The 19,855-nt window shown below is 40.0% G+C and overlaps 2 protein-coding genes across 12 annotated transcripts in view; one reads left to right on the plus strand and one right to left on the minus strand.

The window, feature by feature from the left end:
• NSRP1 (nuclear speckle splicing regulatory protein 1) overlaps nt 1–6,009 on the plus strand; it is a 67,621-nt gene extending 61,612 nt beyond the window's left edge. For all 8 annotated transcript variants that reach the window (XM_077970728.1, XM_077970729.1, XM_077970727.1 and 5 more), the window contains 2 exons: nt 462–570; nt 4,204–6,009. In XM_077970728.1, coding sequence (XP_077826854.1) covers nt 462–570; nt 4,204–5,263 — 1,169 coding nt within the window. In that variant the 3' untranslated portion in view covers nt 5,264–6,009. The remainder of the gene's footprint in view (nt 1–461; nt 571–4,203) is intronic.
• Nucleotides 6,010–15,979: 9,970 nt separating this feature from the next.
• Nucleotides 15,980–19,855, minus strand: part of SLC6A4 (solute carrier family 6 member 4) — a 39,927-nt gene continuing 36,051 nt past the window's right edge. For 3 of the 4 annotated variants that reach the window (XM_015118835.3, XM_015118836.3, XM_077968463.1), the window contains exon 14: nt 15,980–18,169. In XM_015118835.3, the coding sequence (XP_014974321.1) occupies nt 18,095–18,169 (75 nt within the window). In that variant the 3' untranslated portion in view covers nt 15,980–18,094. 4 annotated transcript variants of the gene reach the window in all.

Raw genomic sequence — 19,855 nt, forward strand, 5'->3', positions numbered from 1 at the left:
CTCTTCAGCTTTTAAGCAGAAGAAAACCAAGTCTGTAACATTCTGTCTAAGCATGTACTATGTGTTTAGAGTGCCAGTCAGCAGTCTTTCTATAAAGGACCAGATAGTATTTTAGTATTTATATTTTAAGACTTTAAATTTATAAATTCATATTTATGAATGCCAGATCGTATTCATACTTTAGGGCTTTTTGTATGTGTGATCTCTGTCGCAGTTACTCAGCTCTGCTTTTGTAGTACAAAAGCAGCTTTGGACAGTACATAAATGAACAGGGCTTTGTTTCAATAAAAATGTATTTACAAAAACAGGCAACAGGCCCAATTTGGCCTGTAGGATATAGTTTGCCAAATCCTGATCCAGAGAATAGTTTACACACTGTATGTTATATACTCTACGTCTGTAAAATGAAACTGCACTGTGCCTTATTGAATATATTCTAATTTTTGCTTTCCCTCTGTTAGCATGTTTGGATGTAACCAAGCAGAGAGATCTCAGTGGATTTTATAGGCACCTATTAAATCAAGCAGTTGGTGAAGAGGAAGTACCTAAATGCAGCTTTCGTGAAGCCAGGTGAGGAGATGTATATGATGTATGTGAAATATTTTGAAGAAAGATACTGTTATAATAATCTGTGGTTGTGGGGTCATTTTAACCCTCTGAAAGATGGAAGATTACAACATTGCATATTGTGTTGTCAGCCAGCCTTACCTAATTGAATGAATGGCTAGAAATTTGCAGTTTCTTGATTTTAAAACCTACAGATTTAGTTTAAGATCATTTTTATTCTGCAGTTCACAGAAATTGTTACATTAAAACATAGTCAGTGATTGAGTTTAATATTATTGTAAAACCAAAGACAAACTTTTAATGTATAAAGTTTCTGAATTTTTAAGTGACTTACAAGTCTTAACAAGGGAGAGCAAAATCTTCAAGGGAAAGCAAAATCAAATTGTGGTTTTTTTCTTTTTCTTTTTTTTATTTTGAGATAGAGTCGCACTCTGTCGCCTAGGGTGGGATGGAGTACAGTGATTCAGTCATAGCTCACTGCAACCTTTGCCTCAGGGGCTCAAATGATCCTCCCAAGTAGCTGGGACTACAGGTGCAAGCCATCATGCCCAGCCAATTTTCTTTTGTGTTTTTTGTTTTTTTTTTTTTGGTTTTTTGGTTTTTTTTTTTTGAGATGGAATGGAGTCTCGCTCTGTCGCCCAGGCTGGAGTGCAATGGCGCGATCTCAGCTCACTGCAACCTCTGCCTCCCAGGTTCAAGCGGTTTTCCTGCCTCAGCTTCCTGAGTAGCTGGGACTACAGGTGCATGCCACTATGCCCAGCTAATCTTTGTGTTTTTAGTAGAGATTGTTTTTAGTAGAGATAGTTTCACCATGTTGGCCAGACTGATCTCGAATTCCTGACCTCAGGTGATACATCTGCCTTGGCCTCCCAAAGTGCTGCGATTATATGCGTGAGCCACCACGCCCAGCCTCTTTTTGTATTTTTGTTGTAGAGATGGGGCTTTATGTTGCCCAGGCTGGTCTTGAGCTCTTGGGCTTGAGTGATCCCTCCATCTCAGCCTCCCAAAGTGCTGGGATTACATGTATGAGCCACTGCACCTGGCTGCTTTTTTTTTTTTTTTTTTAAATAAGAATGTAGGTATTCCTCATGATCCTTAAAATGATTGGTGCCTGGTACCTTAAAATGATTTTGCTGTCAGAATTAAGGAGAAATTTGGAAAGAATTAGGTGTCTACAATGTAAGTCTTATATACATGTTCAGATAGTATATAAAAAGGAAAGTGATTTATTTTCAAAAATAGGACCCAGCCTTCATAAAATGTAAGACTTACATATCAGGGGCTAGAACAGCACTGTTCAGTATGTAGGCACTGGTCACGTGTAGCTACTTAATTTAAAGTAAATGAAGTAGGTTGAGCATGGTGGCTCACACCTGTAATCCCAGCACTTTGGGAGGCTGAGGCGGGCGGATCATGAGGTCAGGAGATCGAGACCATCCTGGCCAACATGGTGAAACCTTGTCTCTACTAAAAATACAAAAATTAGCTAGGCGTGGTGGCACATGCCTGTAATCCCAGCTACTCGGGAGGTTGAGGCAGGAGAATTGCTTAAACCCGGAAGGCGGAGATTGCAGTGAGCTGAGATTGCACCACTGCACTCCAACCTGGCGACAGAGCTAGACTCCATCTCAAAAAATAAAATAAAATGGCTGGGCGCGGTGGCTTACTCCTGTAATCCCAGCACTTTGGGAGACCGAGGCGGGCGGATCACAAGGTCAGGAGATCGAGACCATCCTCGCTAACATGGTGAAATCCCATCTCTACTAAAAATACAAAAACAAAAAATTAGCTGGGCGTGGTGGCAGGAGCCTGTAGTCCCATCTTCTCGGGAGACTGAGGCCAGAGAAGGGCATGAACCCAGGAGGCGGGGCTTGCAGTGAGCTGAGATTGCAGTGAGCTGAGATTGTGCCACTGCACTACAGCCTGGGCGACAGTGCAAGACTCTGTCTCAAAATAAATAAATAAATTAATTAATTAATAATAAAATAAAATTAAAAATGTAAATAAAATTTAAAGTTTTGATCACAGTGGCCACATTTCAGATACTCAGTTGCCATATTTGGCTGATGGTTGCCATACTGGGACAGCTCAGATATGAACATTACCATTTCTTGAGGCATTTCTATTAGTGCTGGTCTAGAAGGTAAAGGATTAGAGGATTTTTGAATAAAGTTATAAGGTATTATAGGAGTGGTGAGATGATTATGCCATAAGTATGTAGCTGAAGATAAAAGAGTCTGTCCTAAGCAAAAAAAAAAAAAAAATTAACAGAAACGGTTCTGAGTAGATCTGAGTCCGTGTTGCTAAGGAAGGGAAGAGGTAGGAGAATAAAATTAAGGTGAGGAGAGGAAGTTTATGCCCCACTCCCTCCCTGCGCTGCTAGGTTTTGATTATAAAATTGGTGAGAAGTATGAACCTAAGAAACTGTATTTGAAGATTCAGGTTTTGAATGGAAATTATACATTATGTCTTTGTATTAGAGTTTCATCTGGAAACTCTGTAATGTCGTTGACATAGTTGTACTTCTCAGAGTCTAATAATCAAATTCCTAACTGTTAGTGGGTCCTTTAGCCAAGATAGTTCTGCCAATAATTCCTGGAGAACCAAAGTTGTTGCAGCATTAGTGTGGTTAGTAAGTGATTAGTAAGAATCACTGAGTGATTCTTATTTACATTATACTCACTGTGTGAATAGTACAGAGTTAACTGTACTTGCCAGCTGGAACAACGTAAGTAATATAAATAATTTTAGTGCTGTTGATTCTAATGGACAAATTAATATATTTCCATTTTGTGATAGGTGCCAAGGAGTATATCAGGATACTAGTGCGTTTTTCATCATGAGAGAGAGTAAATATTTAGGATTGTATTTGCCACTGTTTTGCTGTGCAGAGATTATCTTCATGTATTTCTAGGACTGTTTTTATAATTTTTTGAAAAGAAAAAGGCCGAGCATGGTGGCTCACGCCTGTAATCCCTGCACTTTGGAAGGCTGAGGTGGTTGGATCACCTGAGGTCAAGAGTTTGAGACCAGTTTGGCCAATGTGGTGAAACCCCATCTCTACTAAAAATACAAAAATTAGCTGGGCGTGTTGGTGCAGGCCTGGAATCCCAGCTGCTCAGGAAGCTAAGGTGAGAGGATCACTTGAGCCTGGGAGGCGGAGGTTGCAGTGAACAAAGATTGTGCCTCTGCACTCCAGCCTGGGTGACAAACTGTCTCAAAATAAATAAGAAAGGAAACAAAAAATCTAAGAGTCACAACTTAAGCTTCATGTTGCGAAAACAGAACTTAGATTCAGAACATATCTTACTTTTCCCAATTATTCTTTGTCTTAGGCTTACCAAAAAATGAAGACCTGTACGAATCCTTGCCTGTAGGTTCTAGTAATATAGTAGACAAGGGCTAATTTTCTCTTTTCACTTCTACAAATATTGGACATGTTCTGAATGGTATGAATTTGAAATTACTAGTTTGCATAGACATCAGGACCTTTTTGCATTTGGATAATCAGATAGTGTATATCACTATAGGTGTATTGATTTGAGTATTGATAAAAATTATATGAACCCTTCATTTGCTTATTACAACTGATAATGTGGCATTTTTTCTGCCCTTTTTTGTTTTTTTGTTTTTAAGATCTGGTATAAAGGAAGAAAAATCAAGGGGCTACTCCAAAGAAGTAAGTTCAAAAAGCAGAATACCACAGGAGAAATGCATTCTTCAAACTGATGTGAAAGTAGAGAAAAACCCAGATGCGGACAGTGACTTTGATGCTAAGAGCAGTGAGGATGATGAAGTAGAAGAAACTAGAGTGAACTGCAGAAGGGAAAAGGTCATAGAGACTCCTGAGAATGACTCCAAGCACCACAGGAATCAAAACCACTCTCGGTCACCTAGTGAAGAAAGAGGGCACAGTGCCAGACACCACACGAAAGGATCACGAACATCGAGAGGACATGAGAAAAGGGAAGATCAGCACCAACAGAAGCAATCCAGAGACCAGGAGAACCATTACACTGACCGTGATTACTGGAAAGAAAGGGATTCTCATAGGCACAGAGAGGCCAGTCATAGAGATTCCCATTGGAAGAGGCATGAACAGGAAGATAAACCAAGGTCAAGGGACCAAAGAGAAAGAAGTGACAGAGTGTGGAAAAGGGAGAAAGACAGGGAGAAATATTCCCAAAGAGAACAAGAAAGAGATAGACAACAAAATGATCAGAACCGACACAGTGAGAAAGGAGAGAAGGAAGAGAAAAGCAAAGCAAAGGAAGAGCATATGAAAGTAAGGAAGGAAAGATATGAAAATAATGGTAAATACAGAGATAGAGAAAAACGAGAAGTAAGTGTTCAATCTTCAGAAAGAAATCGAGATAGAAAGGAAAGCAGCCCAAATTCTAGGGCAAAGGATACATTTCTTGACCAAGAAATATCCAACAAAATGAGAAACATAGCAAAGGACAAAGAAAGAAACCAGGAGAAAGCCTCTAATTCTGAATCATCACTGGGAACAAAACACAGACTCACAGAGGAAAGGCAAGAGAAGGGTAAAGAACCAGACAGACCACCTGAGGCAGTGAGCAAGTTTGCAAAGCGGAACAATGAAGAAACTGTAATGTCAGCTAGAGACAGGTACTTGGCCAGGCAGATGGCGCGGGTTAATACAAAGACCTATATTGAGAAAGAAGATGATTGATGGCTACCCTAAGAGAAAGATAGTTTGGAGGGCATTTTAAATTTTATGTTCAAAATTTTAGGTTAAAATCAAAAGTCAGTCTTAAATTTTGGATGTGGATGTTTGGCTGAATTTATATATAGTATGTACTCATCATTACCACATTCTTTGTTGTATTCAAGAACTGTGAGAGTGTGCTAATTTCCTGTAGGTACATAATGAGGAAAATTGGCTCCACCACAACCATTAAAAAATAATTTTGGCCAGATGTGGTAGCTCGTGCCTGTAATACCAGCATTTTGGGAGGCCAAGGCAGAAGGATCACTTGAGGCCAGGCATTCAAGACCAGCCTAGGCAGGATAATGAGACCTTGCCTCTATTTAAAAAACAAAAAGCCTGGCATGGTAGTGCATGCCTGTAGTCCCAGCTGTTCAAGAGGCTGAGGCAGGAAGATCACTTGAGCCTAGGAATTTGATGTTACAGTGAGCTGTGATCATACCACTGCACTCCAACCTGGGTGACAGAATGGGACCCTGTCTCTAAAAAAAAAATTTTTTAATAAATAATTTAACTCTTCTAATAATGTTTTGTTGCAGGAGCTGTTTGTTTTATAAATATTGTATTTAAGATAAAATACGGATTTGAAAAATAGAAAATATACTTTATGTTCTGAAATTTGTATTAAAGTGTAAAATGTGAATCATACATCTTGTCTAAATAGCTTACAGCATAGTTGGCTTAAATGAAAATAAAATGATATGCTTATACATTTTATGCATTTATTTTAAAGTAATTTTACTCATGTCACAGTTCATCTTTTTGCTTTTAGTAGAAATTAATTTGTAATTCTGAAACCTTGACAAGTTAGTAAATTGGTTATGTACGTAAATCACTTTTGGTTAAAGGTGAAGCTGTGGAGACATTAGCCTAAATGAAATTAGCTAAAGATCCAGGTGGCCTATTTCTAAACATATCTTGTTTTACATACTCTGAAAAAGATAGTGCAGTTTATTACAAGTTCCACTTGTGTATAAAAATAAAACTAGTATCTTTCTCCTGAGTCTTTGAAACTCGGGAGAAATAATTATACACTGTAAATATTTTGTTTATGGGGAAAGATGAATGCTGTGGAGAAAATAGTTCTCTAATAGGTCTTCCCGTTACGAAAGTGCTGTTTATCTCTCTCGCAATACTTTATCATAAAGAGTTAGCACACTTTCTTATTTTTAGAAGGATAAACTTGGTTTAATAAGAATGCTGACTAGATGAAAAACATTATATATTAAGGGTCAGATTTAGCATTTATAAATCATTTTATTGTATTGTACCTTTAAAACCAGAAAGGAAAAGTCACAGGAAAGTTAACACCCGAATCTGTGACTGATACATTGAATGTCAGTTACATCCTAATACTCTAAAGTCAGTCAGTGACAGTGACAAACTCCCAAAATCACTGACTTGGTGTACACAAAGGGAGCAACATAATGTAAGTATGGAAAGGTAAAAGGGTGACATCATGGAAGGACCATGAGTGACAGACAAAATCTTTAACTTTGGTGGGGAATATGGTTTCTTTGTTAGGATTGTTTTATAACTAGAGCCATGCATTGGGAAGATTAATTTGATCATAGGGTGCAAGGTAGTCCAGGAGGAGAGACTGATGTCAGAGACATCTGATGATAAACTCAGTTTCCCTCTCCCAGAGGGAAAAGCTCAGAGACTTTTACAAAGCAGCTTGGATCCTTAGATAGGAAAGCTATAAATTACTTTTATTAACTGACTTAATTTGACATAAATCAGTATGAGAGACTGCAAATGAAGAGTTTTCTTCTGTCTCCTCCAAATATACAGAATGTTGGTTTTGCCTCTCTGGCATTCATTCCCCCCTTTTCCTGGTAACAGCACCTTGATTTGTCCTTGAGAAAACACACCTTTACTACCCTTAGTCCACGGGTTCAAATGGGGCGGAATAGCCTACAGGAAGGGTATGCAACTCAAGCTAGGCTGATGCTGGTCCTGTTGTCAGAATGTACAGAAAGATGTTTTCTGTTGTCTTTGCTGATTATGGCGATGAGGTAAGTCTTGAGTGTCATGAGAGAGTGCCTTGATGCCTGGCAGAAAAAAAAAACCCACAAAAAAAGCCAAACAGAGAAGGACAAAAAACCTGATGATTGCTTTTGCATCTCTGGCTCTAGTGTAGCTTTTTTTTTTTTTTTTTTTTTTTTTTTTTTTAAGACATTTAAACCAATACTTTTCCCTTTTTCTGTTACGTTAGTTTGAATTGGATTTCTGCTGTCACAACTCAAAAAGTCCTATTTGATACAAGGTTCCATTCATGATAGCTCTGTGCCAAAAATTACCAGAACACTCTTAGTAAATTGTTTTGTTGTATAATGTTTAAAGTGCACATGGAGTTTACAGCTTAATGGATTCACACAGTACACCTAGTTTAAAAAGACATTACCTGTGCCATAGAAGCTCCCCTTAAACTTCTCTCCCAGCCTACTCTTTCTGACTTTTAGCACCATAGAGTAGTTTCGCTTGTTTTCTAGAGTCTTTACTACTTCTCCATTCTGTTGATGGACATTGGTTATTTCTTTTTGGGTTGTGAATAATAATATCTCCAGGTAATGTATCTTCTAGGTACATTCTTGTGCTTGTCTTCTAGTACATACATGTATGTTTTGGTTGGGTATTTCTGAGGAATGGAATTGCTGATTCATAGGGTATGCTCATGTTCTGCTTTAGCAGTTAACTACCAATCAGTTTTCGAAAATATTTGAACTAAAAGGCACTCCCTCCATCAATGTGTGAGAGTTCCAGTTGCCCCACATCTTGCTCACACTTGGTATTTGTCTTTTGGCTTTTTGTCTTTTAGCTACTCTGGTAGGTGTTGTGGTATCTCATGATTTCATTTTGTGGTTCCCTGATGGCTCTTATATCTTTATTAACATTTAACATTTCGGTATCTTGGCGAGGCAGGGGGTGGTATTTGTTTTTGAGACAGGGTCTTCCTCTGTCACCTAGGCTGGAGTGCAGTGATGTGATCATGGCTCACTGCAGCCTTGACCTCCCAGGGTGAAGCGATCCTCCCACCTCAGCCTTCCAAGTAGCTGGGACTACAGCTGCATGCCACCACGCCTGGCTAATTTTCTATAGAGACGGGGTTTTGCTATGTTGTCTAGGCTGGTCTCAAATTCCTAGGCTCAAGCTATTCGCCTGCCTCAGCTTCTCAAAGTGCTGGGATTACAGGTATTAACTACCTTTCCAGTCCCTGCTTTTTTTTGGGGGGGGGGGGTGGGTGGTGGAGAGGAACTCTCTGCCTTTTTCTTAATCCAGTACAGGTTTTGTTTTGTTTTGTTGTGGAGACGGAGTTTCCCTCTTGTTGCCCAGGCTGGAGTGCAGTGGCACGATCTCGGCTCACAGCAACTTCCACCTCCCAGGTTCAAGTGATTCTCCTGCCTTAGCCTCCCGAGTAGCTAGGATTACAGGCGCCTGCCATCATGCCTGGCTAATTTTATATTTTTAGTAGAGACGGGGTTTCTCCACGTCAATCAGGCTGGTCTCGAACTCTCGACCTCAAGTGATCTGCCCGCCGCGGCCTCCCGAAGTGCTGGGATTACAGGCGTGAGCCACCTCGCCTGGCCCCGGTACAGGTTCTTCAAATATTCTAGATACGAGTTGTTTGTATGGACCTTCTCCCTCCCCTCTATGACTTTACCTTTTCACTCTCTTAACAGTATTTTTAATGAACAGATAGCTCTAATTTTACAAAGTTAATTAAAATAAAATTTAAGATAAAGTTCCTCAGTTGCATTAGACATTTCAAATGCTCAACATGTGGCTGGTGGCTGCCACATAGGGCAGTGCAGGTTTATAGAACATTTCCACTGCAGAAAGTTATACTGGACAACATTTTCTAGAAGCATTATTGCCTATATTTCCCATTTAGATCTACAGTGCACTTGGAATTAATTTTTGTTTGTGGAGTAAGATAGGGATTAAGATTTTGTTCCATATGGATGTCAAATACACTCAACAATGAATGACAGTTTGTTCAGATTAAAACCACAGTGAATACCATTACACTTCCACAAGGATGGCAAAATGTTAAGAGTCTTCTAATACGAAGTGTTGATGAGGATGTGGAGCAACGGTAATTTTTTTTTTTTTTTTTTTTTTTTTTTGAAACGGAGTCTCACTCTGACGCCCAGGCTGGAGTGCAGTGGCGTGATCTCAGCTTACTGCAAGCTCCGCCTCCCAGGGTCACGCTATTCTTCTGCCTCAGCCTCCGGAGTAGCTGGGACTACAGGCACCCGCCAACACACCCAGCTAATTTTTTCTGTGTTTAGTAGAGACGGGGTTTCACTGTGTTGGCCAGGATGGTCTCGATCTCCTAACCTCATGATGTCATGATCTGCCTTCCTTGTCCTCTCAAAGTGCTGGGATTACAGGCGAGAGCCACCATGCCCGGCTCCTTTTTTTTTTTTTTTTTTTTCCCCAAAGATAGTCTTGTTCTGTCGCCCAGGCTAGAGTGCAGTGATGCAATTTCAGCTCACTGCAACCTTTGCCTCCTGCTTCAAGCAGTTCTCCTGCCTTAGCCTCCCGAGTACCTGGGATTACGGACGTACACCACCACACCCGGCTAATTTTTGTATTTTTGGTAGAAACAGGATTTTGCCATGTTGGCCATGCTGATCTTGAACTCCTGGCCTCATATGATCTGCCTGCTTCGACCTCCCAAAGTGCTGGGATTACAGGCGTCAGCCGCTGCACCCAGCAGCAACAGTAATTTTTGTGTGCTACTAGTAATAGGTGAACTGGTACAACATTTTTGGAAAAAGTTTGGCTTTACCTAGTAACTGACACTGCATGTTTCCTATAACTCATGTTCCACAGATGCACCAGGAATATCTGTAATACATTTTTCATAAATGATACAACCTAAATCTCCATCAGTAGTAGAGAATATATAGCTAGGCATGGTGGCTCACGCCTGTAATCGTAGCACTTTGGGAGGCCAAGGTGGGCAGACTGCCCGATCTCAGGAGTTCGAGACCAGCCTGGCCAACATGGCGAAACCCCATCTCTACTAAAATTACAAGAAATTAGCTGGGTGTGGTGGTGCGTGCCTGTAATCCCAGCTACTAGGAAGCTGAGGCACGAGAATCACTTGAACCCAGGAGATGGAAGTTGCAGTGAGCTGAGATCATGCCATTGCACTCCAGCCTGGGTGACAGAGCAAGACTGTCTCAGAAAATACATATATATATATATAAAATATATATATAAAACAAATATTTATATATAGAATATATATAATAATATATATATTCGCACGCACACATAGGCAATACAACAGTTAAATGAACACACTAGAGCTATACCCAACTTGGATGAATTTCAGTCTTGTGAGAAGAAGTAATATATATAGGGGGAAAAAAGGCAAAACTGTATTAAAAATACATGGGTAGGTGGTAAAAGGGGTTATAAATATGGAAAGGAAGAAAATTAGAATGAACTTTCTAGTGTTGGGTTGGAATTGGAGATATTGGTGTGACCACATGGTTTTTAAGATATGGAATTAACTATTAAATTCATATTATTTATACACACTTCCGTCCAGTGAGAGGGCTGAGGATCAGTGACAGCTCAGTAGCCATGAGAATACCTAACACCTAGATCGTGGTTTCTGAATCTGCTTTTGACTAAAAGGAACCAGGGCTTCTTGGAGATATAACTGATTTCAGAGCTGTGGCAGAGAAAGTACAAGCTGGTCCTGAAACATCTCACTCTGGAAAACAAGGAACTGGTCCAAGAATGATGGGGACATGTCAAAAGCACACAGAAACCAGCTTGAAGGGACTTTCTCACTGGCTAAATTTGGGACAAATTGAGCATCAAAATAAATAATAATGGGGGCAGGTGCTGTGTTTCACGCCTGTAGTCCCAGCACTTCGAGAGGCTGGGATAGGAGGATTGCTTGAGCACAGGAGACCTCCTTGGGCAACATGGTGAAACCCTGTCTCTACACAAAATACAAAAGTTAGCCAGACATGGTGGTATGCGCCTGTGATCCCAGATACTCAGGAGGCTGAGGCAGGAGAATCACTTGAGCCTGGTCGAGGCTGTAGTGAGCCATGATCGCCCCACTGTACTCCAGCCTGGGCGACACAACGAGACCCTGTATCCAAAAAATGAATGAATGAATAAATGAATAAAATTGATTATAATCCATTGGATAAAACAGGAATCTATTTTAAAAAACAAATGGATTGATGAGGACAGGATATTTGCACAGTGTTAGAATAACTCCATCCCCCAAAATATTAATGACAAAAAGAAAAGGAACTTTACAGTGGAAAGCCCGGTGGACACCACCTTAACCAAATGATTGAAGTTAACATCACCAGTGAGGGGACAAATCAAAATCACGATCCACCTGGTAGGAGGCAGGGAAAACAACACAGCACTATTCCAGTGATAATCCTGCCAAAAATACATACTGTATTTCATTAGGAGGAATTGATCTTCAAACAAATCAAATTGAGGGACATTCTACAGAATAACTTGCCCATTAACGTCAAAGGCTTCAAGGTGGTGAAAGTCAAGGAAAGACTGGAAAACGGTTCCAGACTGAAGAAAACAAAAGAGACATGAAACTAAATGAAAATGATTCTGGACTAGATCCTTTTTCCTAAAGATCATTGAACAGGGTCTGAAGATGAGTTGACAGTCATGTAGCAGTGTTACTTTCCTAACTATGATGGTTTAATTGCGGTTATGTAGGAGAATGTCTTCATTTGTCAGAAACACATCCCTCATTTTCATTTTTGTAGTTAGAATCTATACTTTAAGATATGTTCTACTTTTTATTCAAGTCCATTTATTCAGATCTCAGCATTAACTATCCTCTCCATCATTTTACATACTGAATTTTTTAGTTTATAAAAACCATGTCTCTGGGTGCACTGGCTTATGCCTGTAATTCCAGTACTTTGGGAGGCTGTGGCGGGCAGATTGCTTGAGCCCAGGAGTTTGAGACCAGCCTGGGCAACATAGTAAAACTCGGTCTCTATTAAAAATGCAAAGAATTAGCTGGGCATGGTGGTGCATGCCTGTAGTCCCAGCTACTCAGCAGGCTGAGGTGGGAGGATCACTTGAGTCCAGGAGTCAAGGCTACAGTGAGCCAAGATCACGCCACTGCACTCCAGCCTGGGTGACAGGATACTTTGTCTCAAAAAAAAAAAAGTGTGTAAAAAAAAATACTGGTAATCATTTTGAGATCTTTAGTTATTACTTAGTGATGTGTTCCAAAACTGGAGCTGAGACTCCAAAGAGAATCCTGTAATTGAAATATTACACTTGATACTGGAGTTGCCCCAACTCTCTATAAAGCACTGACAGCATTAGCATTTATTTTAAATAATAACAATATCCCTGGAAAAGCAGCAGCACCCAGAGTGACCACTAAGCCTTAGTGATAAGAAATGGCATCTCATATCTGGATGAAGCAGTTATCTCTAACAAAGCCTAGGATCAGATTTGTGGCATACCAATGGCACATGTGAAAATCATTCTGGTGTGACATGTAGCCTCATTTCTGGTCCCATTTTATTTTCTCGCTCTTGTTTTTCTTTCTTTTTGTCACCCGTCTTTGGCTTATGTTATCCTTTATTTTGGGAATCCCTACCTTAATACCTCTTTAAACAAGTCCATGTAAATCAGTTAATTTGAATCTAGTACAAGGATTAGATTGAGTGTGGTGATGGTAACTGGAGAGTCTTTAACTGTAGGGCAGGAGGTCTGTTAGGAACTGGGCCACACAGCTCATTACCACCCGAACTTCACCTCCTGTCCCATCAGCAGCAGCATTTCTCACAAGAGTGTGAACCCGGTCGTGAATTATGCATGTGAGGGATCTAGGCCGTTGTGTGCTGCTTATGAGAATCTAATGTCTGATGAACTGAGGTGGGATAGTTTCATCCTGAAATGCCCCTCTGCTCCCCACCATCCATGGAAAAATTGTCTTCCATGAAACTGGTCCCTGATGCCAAAAAGGCTGGGGACTGCTGCTGTAGGTTACGCGCACATGTGATGATATATCAGTAACAGGTTCTTCCACTATGTTAATTATTCTTCCCTATCACACTTTAAAATGAGATAGAACATCCTTGAAGTTTAGAAACAAAACCCATTCTGCAGTTGAATACTCTTTGGATTTCTCAAGCTTCTATGGATGCTAATTTTAAAGCTGAACATGTAAATAACCTTTGGGCTGGAATTAGAAAACCCAGGCATAAGGCCGGTCCTGGAACGTCCCAGGTGTGTGAACTTGGGCAAATCAATCAACCTCTTTGAGCCTCAGGCTCCTCATCCCGCCCCCATCGTCACCTGGGAAAATACATCTGTCACTTAGACCTCTGGTGATCCCATGGGGAAGCACATTATAAACTAAAGCTCTTCACAAATTACAAAGAATTATATTAACTTATTTAACTTTACTGAAATTGAATACATCTAATTCAATGTAGATTTCGTACTGCTATGCAGTGATGTTTTGGAAGATGTTTAAATATTTTGACTATATGGTAAGATTTTTATTTTAACCTTAAGAGTTTAGAATTTTGTGTTTTTTTTAATGATATAACAAATCATGATATTAAGCATTAATTACAGTAACAGTTCACAGCATAAATCATTTATTGATATCTCACAATCTAACTTGAAATATTTATAAACACTGCATAAATGAATACAAGGGCACTATATGAATTTTAGAAAGGGGACTCTTTTACACAAATAAATTTAGGTTTAATTCTGCCAGATAAAATTAACTTTAGATATGTCCAACACGCAATCAAAAGTATTCTGAAAAGTTGTATATAAATCAAATCATAGTTTAAATGCCATTCACAAAATAACTGTAAATTCCCCAATTTTATCTTTTAAAATATGCATTCTTCATATATCACTTTCTTAAGATAAAGTACACCTTTAATTTTAGAGTGTAAATAAGAGTAATCTTTCAAAATATCGTTTAAAAAATTAGTAAATGCTCGTATTTGTTTATGATATTTAAGCAAAAAGATGGGACATCCTTCACCAAATATTTTTGTTTGGACTGTCAGTATTTAAAAATTGTTAGACACGACTCTTATCTACTATAATTAGAGTCTTCAGTTACATAATTGAAGGACCGATGCCATCTATTCTCTCCCCCAAATGACAAAGTTCTTAGTTCAGTAGACATTCAAACTTATTCTGATGAGGTCCTTCACCAATGCACACTGTCTCCAAATTAGAGTTGACTGGTGAAGAAAGTTTATTTTGGTAGCTTTAAAAAAATACTTGCACTGGTGGTAGAGCAGCTTGGCATAGATTCTGTGAGGCGTTGGTAAGAGAAATACCACCTGACATTCCAACTGAACTATATTGTGAATCATTTTCAACAAAAGAGCTTTTCTGTTGCAAAGGTGACTGTTTTTGAAACACCTAATATAGAAACAATACTGAATTGATTTCAACTATATGAAACAAAAAGACAGACATATTTAAGATTCCATCCTAAAATATTTATCTTTTCTATTGTGGCATTAAACCAATTGAGAGGGTTTTTTGTTTGTTTGTTTGTTTGTTTGTTTTAAGATGGAGTCTTGCTCTGTCACCCAGGCTGGCGTGTAGTGGCATAATCTCAGCTCACTGCAACCTCTGCCTCCTGGGTTCAAGTGATTATCCCACCTCAGTCTCCCAAGTAGCTGGGATTACAGGCGCCTGCCACCATGGCCGGCTAATTTTTGTATTTTTAGTAGAGATGGGTTTTCACCATGTTGGCCAGGCTGGTCTCGAACTCCTGACCTCAAGTGATCTGCCTGCCTTGGCCTCCCAAAGTGCTGGAATTATAGGTGTGAGCCACCGCGCCTGGCGGAGAAGGTATTATTTCATTCTAGCAGGGGCAATAAAACTCCAGTTCACTTGTCTTTAGTGCTCTCAAGAGCAGAGAAATTAGCTTGGTCCCCAGGTTTGGGTTTGTCTCTGCCTCTAATGGCATTATCTGACCTTTAAAATATTATTCTATCATTCAAATTTAGAGATAGTTAAGCAATGAAGTGGGGAAAGGGCAATACTATGGAAAATAGAAAAAGAAGACTTAAAGCTTTAGAATATTCTTTCAGTGGAACTAAGCGTAACAATTTTTTTTTTTTTTTGAGACGGAATTTCGCTCTTGTCATCCAGGCTGGAGTGCAATGGTGCTACCTCAGCTCACTGCAACCTCCGCCTCCTGGGTTCAAGCGACTCTCCTGCCTCAGACTCTCAAGTAGCTGGAATTATAGGCGCCTACCACCACACCCAGCTAATTTTTTCTATTTTTAATAGAGACGGGGTTTCGCCGTGTTGGCCAAGCTGGTCTCAAACTCCTCATGTCAGGTGATCCTCCCACCTCAGCCTCCTAAAGTGCTGGGATTTCAGGTGTGAGCCACCACACCCGGCCTCTTGTGTATTTCTTACTGATACAATTACAAGAAAAAAAATTAACTTCAGTCTTTAAATAATGTTACAATTCAATTCTATTTTTAGTTTTTGTTTTTTTATAAATGCTACATATAGATGTAAAAGGTCTTTAAAATATTATTTTAAAATCCACCTACCTACTCTTAAATTTAAAAAAAAACAAAACAAAACGTAGTAGTATTGATAAATAGGGGTCAAATAAATGCATACTATGCAGAACAGACAGAGATTTTTATTTATTTATTTATTTTAGTTTAATAAAGTTTGAAAACTTTCAAAGCTCCTGCACAATTCCCTTAATACCAGGTTTGGCAAAACTCTAATTCTGTTTGAAAAGGTGTTTTTTTTTTAAAGTAGCATATTTGAACAATGTCTAAGTATGTGGGGTGCAGAGAATCCATAGCTGAATATCTTCATAAAGCAAGTTCTTAAAATGTGCAAAGCTATTAGGTTGGTGCAAAAGTAATCACGGTTTTTCTTTTGCCCCAACTAATATTTACCACCGAATATGCTGGCATTTAGATCACTTCCTTCTTTTCAGCATGCTAGACGGTAAAGAGAATGGGCATGAGGCGGCAGGAAGAATGAAAGAGTGAAGATAATGGAGCTAGGTCAGTGAGGGACATTTCTAAATTCCCCTCTTCTTTTCCTCTAGTATTCTGGGAAACATCTCAGCAGCTATCATATAAGGAAAGTATCTCACTAGGAGAAGCAAAGAATCAGAAATAGCAGGGCATGGAGAGAATGCAGGAAGCAGGCCAGGGTAGACAAGGCTGGGGAAAGGGGGCCCAGGGAGAAAAACCTAGAATTGGACAGCACGTTTCCTCTGCTGTCTGGACCTTCTTTTTATAAGGTTGTTAGAATTAAATTTCATTTATACAGAGAACTGAAGTGATAGGCGGCCAGATGATGAAGTCCTTTTGTCTCTGATGAGGATTTATTCCCCTCAAAATTCTGATAAGGAATTCCCATGCTACAAATATTAATTTGCTCCTCTACCTATGCCTCTGAGAGTCACGAGCCACCAAAGGCCAAATTTACCTATCTATGTTAAGGGCTTTATGTGAAATGAAAGGTGATTTACTGAGCTGACCACTTCCCAAGCAGCCTTACTTAGACTCAATCTTAAAAATTATCTGGAGGGCTCACAATTGTGACTGCCAGTAAGTGGTGAGGTCCATGTAAGGCTAACCCAGACTCTCCAGTTGCTCTTGGCGTGAAGATGCCTTGGTTTAGGTTAGGGTGCCAGATCTGTATGCCCCAGGGCTAAGCAAGAATCTGATTTTCTCTCCTCTCTTCACCTAGCAAAGCAACCTGGACAGTCACACTCAGTCGCGTAAGGCAGACAAAGCTTAAACCAGAAGGTCAGGTAAACACTGAAGGGGCATGCGACAAGATCCACCTGCAATGTACTTCACAGCCAAGCCGCAGTGACTAATGAAATAGGCCAGATCTGCCTGTGGAACACTGTTGTGAATGTTTAGCACAGAGAGACAGGAAGGTGGCAATGAGGTGCAGCAAACGCCAGAGGCTGGCCCGTAAAGGAAAGTTGTGGGCCAAGCAGTGTCGCTGGAAAAGGAGTGGGTGGCAGAGCATGTAGTAGTGATTGTACCCTTCAAATAATAACCTCCATACACAATTGAGTCGGTAGAATTTGTTAATGTAAGAAAAATTTGGGGAAATTCATATATTTGTAATGGGCCCAAAGTATTGGACTAGAGATAAGAATACACTGAAACAACAATATACACAGACTCACATGCTTACATGGACACATTATTTTTCATTTTAGCTTCTTACATCTTCCTTTCCTGACACCACAGCAGCACACGGATTAGAAGGTTCTAGTAGATTCCAGCAATAAAATTCTGTATGCTACTCAGAAAATATGTGGCTAGTGAGATAGCATCCCTGTTCTCTCCTACTCAGTTTACGTATTCATGAACAGTGAAACCTTTAGAAGCAAACAGATATCAGATAGCAGTGATCATACCAAGAAATGATATAGGAGACTTTCACAGACTTGATTCTAAACCTAATCCTAACTGATAGGGTGCTTTTCATCACCTCCATTCACATCCTCGCACGTCCAAAACAGGCCGGCTCAGCTGCGTCACAGTCTACCGTGGGAATATGTCCAGGGGAGTCCATGGAAATGAGTGGCTGGAGGCCTTGAGTCTGGGCACCATCGTCTCTTGGAACTGTGTCCCTGTAGAGAAGGCCCTTTCCATCATCAGGCTTAGCTGGAAACTCATCCACTTGGAAGGGACAAGGCAGGCGTGGCTCGTCAGAACTGGAGGAGGAGGTTGTGGGGAAGCCTTTTTCCTCTCATTGAGTGTGTTACACAGCATTCAAGCGGACGTCCCCACAAGGAATTTCTGTTGGTGTTTCTGGGGTGATACTTTTAATAATACGCTATTGGGAAGAAAATACAACGTTATAAACATTCTTGTAATTTTTAAAACTTGCAAAAATAGTCAACATTAATATTAAAACAAAGCTTAAATAACACTTCAATAATATCTAACAGCGAGTTGGAATTTGACTTTCCTTAGGAAAAGAATTCCCAATTTATTTACTCTCAAATATGAATTAAAATGATATATTTAGGAACTATACGCATCTGTAAACTAAGAAAATCATTATAACACTAATGGAAGAAAATGATGAGCCTTCAATAGAATCTCTGATGGCCAATAACACGCTTTTGAAGGACTTGGGAAAGGGTACACTTTTCTCTGGACAGAGGAGGCTTCTGCGGCCACACAGGGCTTGGGGGGCAGAGCAATTGCTGGGTTTTGGCCCCCATCCCCTCACCCAGGCTCCTTGTCCCCTGCAGACACACTGCAGCCATAGTGCCCAGTGCTATCAGCCACTGTAACAGCCAGGATGTTACTAATTTAATGAATTCACCTGTAAAGCAATACTGGTTAGCTCATACAAGAGTGTAAATTATCACATAGTTAAATTGTAAAAGATGCGATTATTGAAATCATCACTTCTAATGCAACATTGTGTTGATGTAGTACTCATCACAGAGAAGTGGCTGAGAAGGTCTACTATAGAAACAGCTGAGGTACACAGAAGCTTTAAGATGGATCCGAAATATACTTAGGCTTAAGTATGAAATATACAACCTGCCTTGTAAAACTCAGCATCAGAGTGGCAAAAAGCAGCTCAGGGATATGGAGAAAAAAAAACAGCAGCACTGCCTGCAGAGGCTTCGAAAAATCTTTATTAAGTGGCTTAATAAAATCTTTTTTGGCCAAAAGTCTGTATGTATCATAAGCAGACAATTTGGATCTCAAAGCATCCTTTGATTTACTGATCTTTAGGCGAAGTTCTGCTCCTGTCATTTTTATTTTGGACTGAAAACGTCTGGAGACGCCTTCAAGCTTTTCTATTTTCTCTTTCTGGGAGTTTGTTGTTTAAGGAATAGGGCCTATAAAATTCAAAAAGTTCCAGTCCTACAGTTAATGAAATGCACTATAGGGCAAAATGCACAAAATTGCACATTTTATGCTCCTCATGACCTTAGTATCTGCACACTGAACTCTCACTAGAAATCCATTTTAAAAGGAGTCATTGCAGGGCTCATCAGCTGCCAGAGCATGCCGAGTCACGGAAAGCAGCCTTTCAGAAGGCACACATTCCCACAGATTAACATGTGAACTATGCCTGATTCAACAGAATGATGACTTGTTAGTTGAGAACTAGACAGAGATCACTATAACGAGCCTTTTTTTTTTTTTTTTTTTTTTTTTTTTTTTTTTTTAGAGTCAGGATCTTGCTCTGATGCCCAGGCTGGAGTGCAGTGGCACAATCATGCCTCACTGCAGTCTTGAACCCCTGGGCTCAAGGGATCCTCCTGCCCCAGCCTCCCAAGTAGCTGGAGCTACAGGTGCATGGTACCATGCTCGACTCCTAGAACTTGTCTTAAGTGGAGCTATCACCACAGCTCAGAGAGAGAAGAGATCACCGAGGTATTTGGTGGGGCAAGGCCAGCAATGAACAATGTTGTAAAGTCAAACACTTGGCTTTTGTGCCCTAACCTACCCACATGGTCTGCCGCCCTGTTGGTGACTGACCACCCAGGATGCC

This window comes from Macaca mulatta, chromosome 16, assembly GCF_049350105.2.
Source record: "Macaca mulatta isolate MMU2019108-1 chromosome 16, T2T-MMU8v2.0, whole genome shotgun sequence".
Lineage (NCBI taxonomy): Eukaryota > Metazoa > Chordata > Mammalia > Primates > Cercopithecidae > Macaca > Macaca mulatta.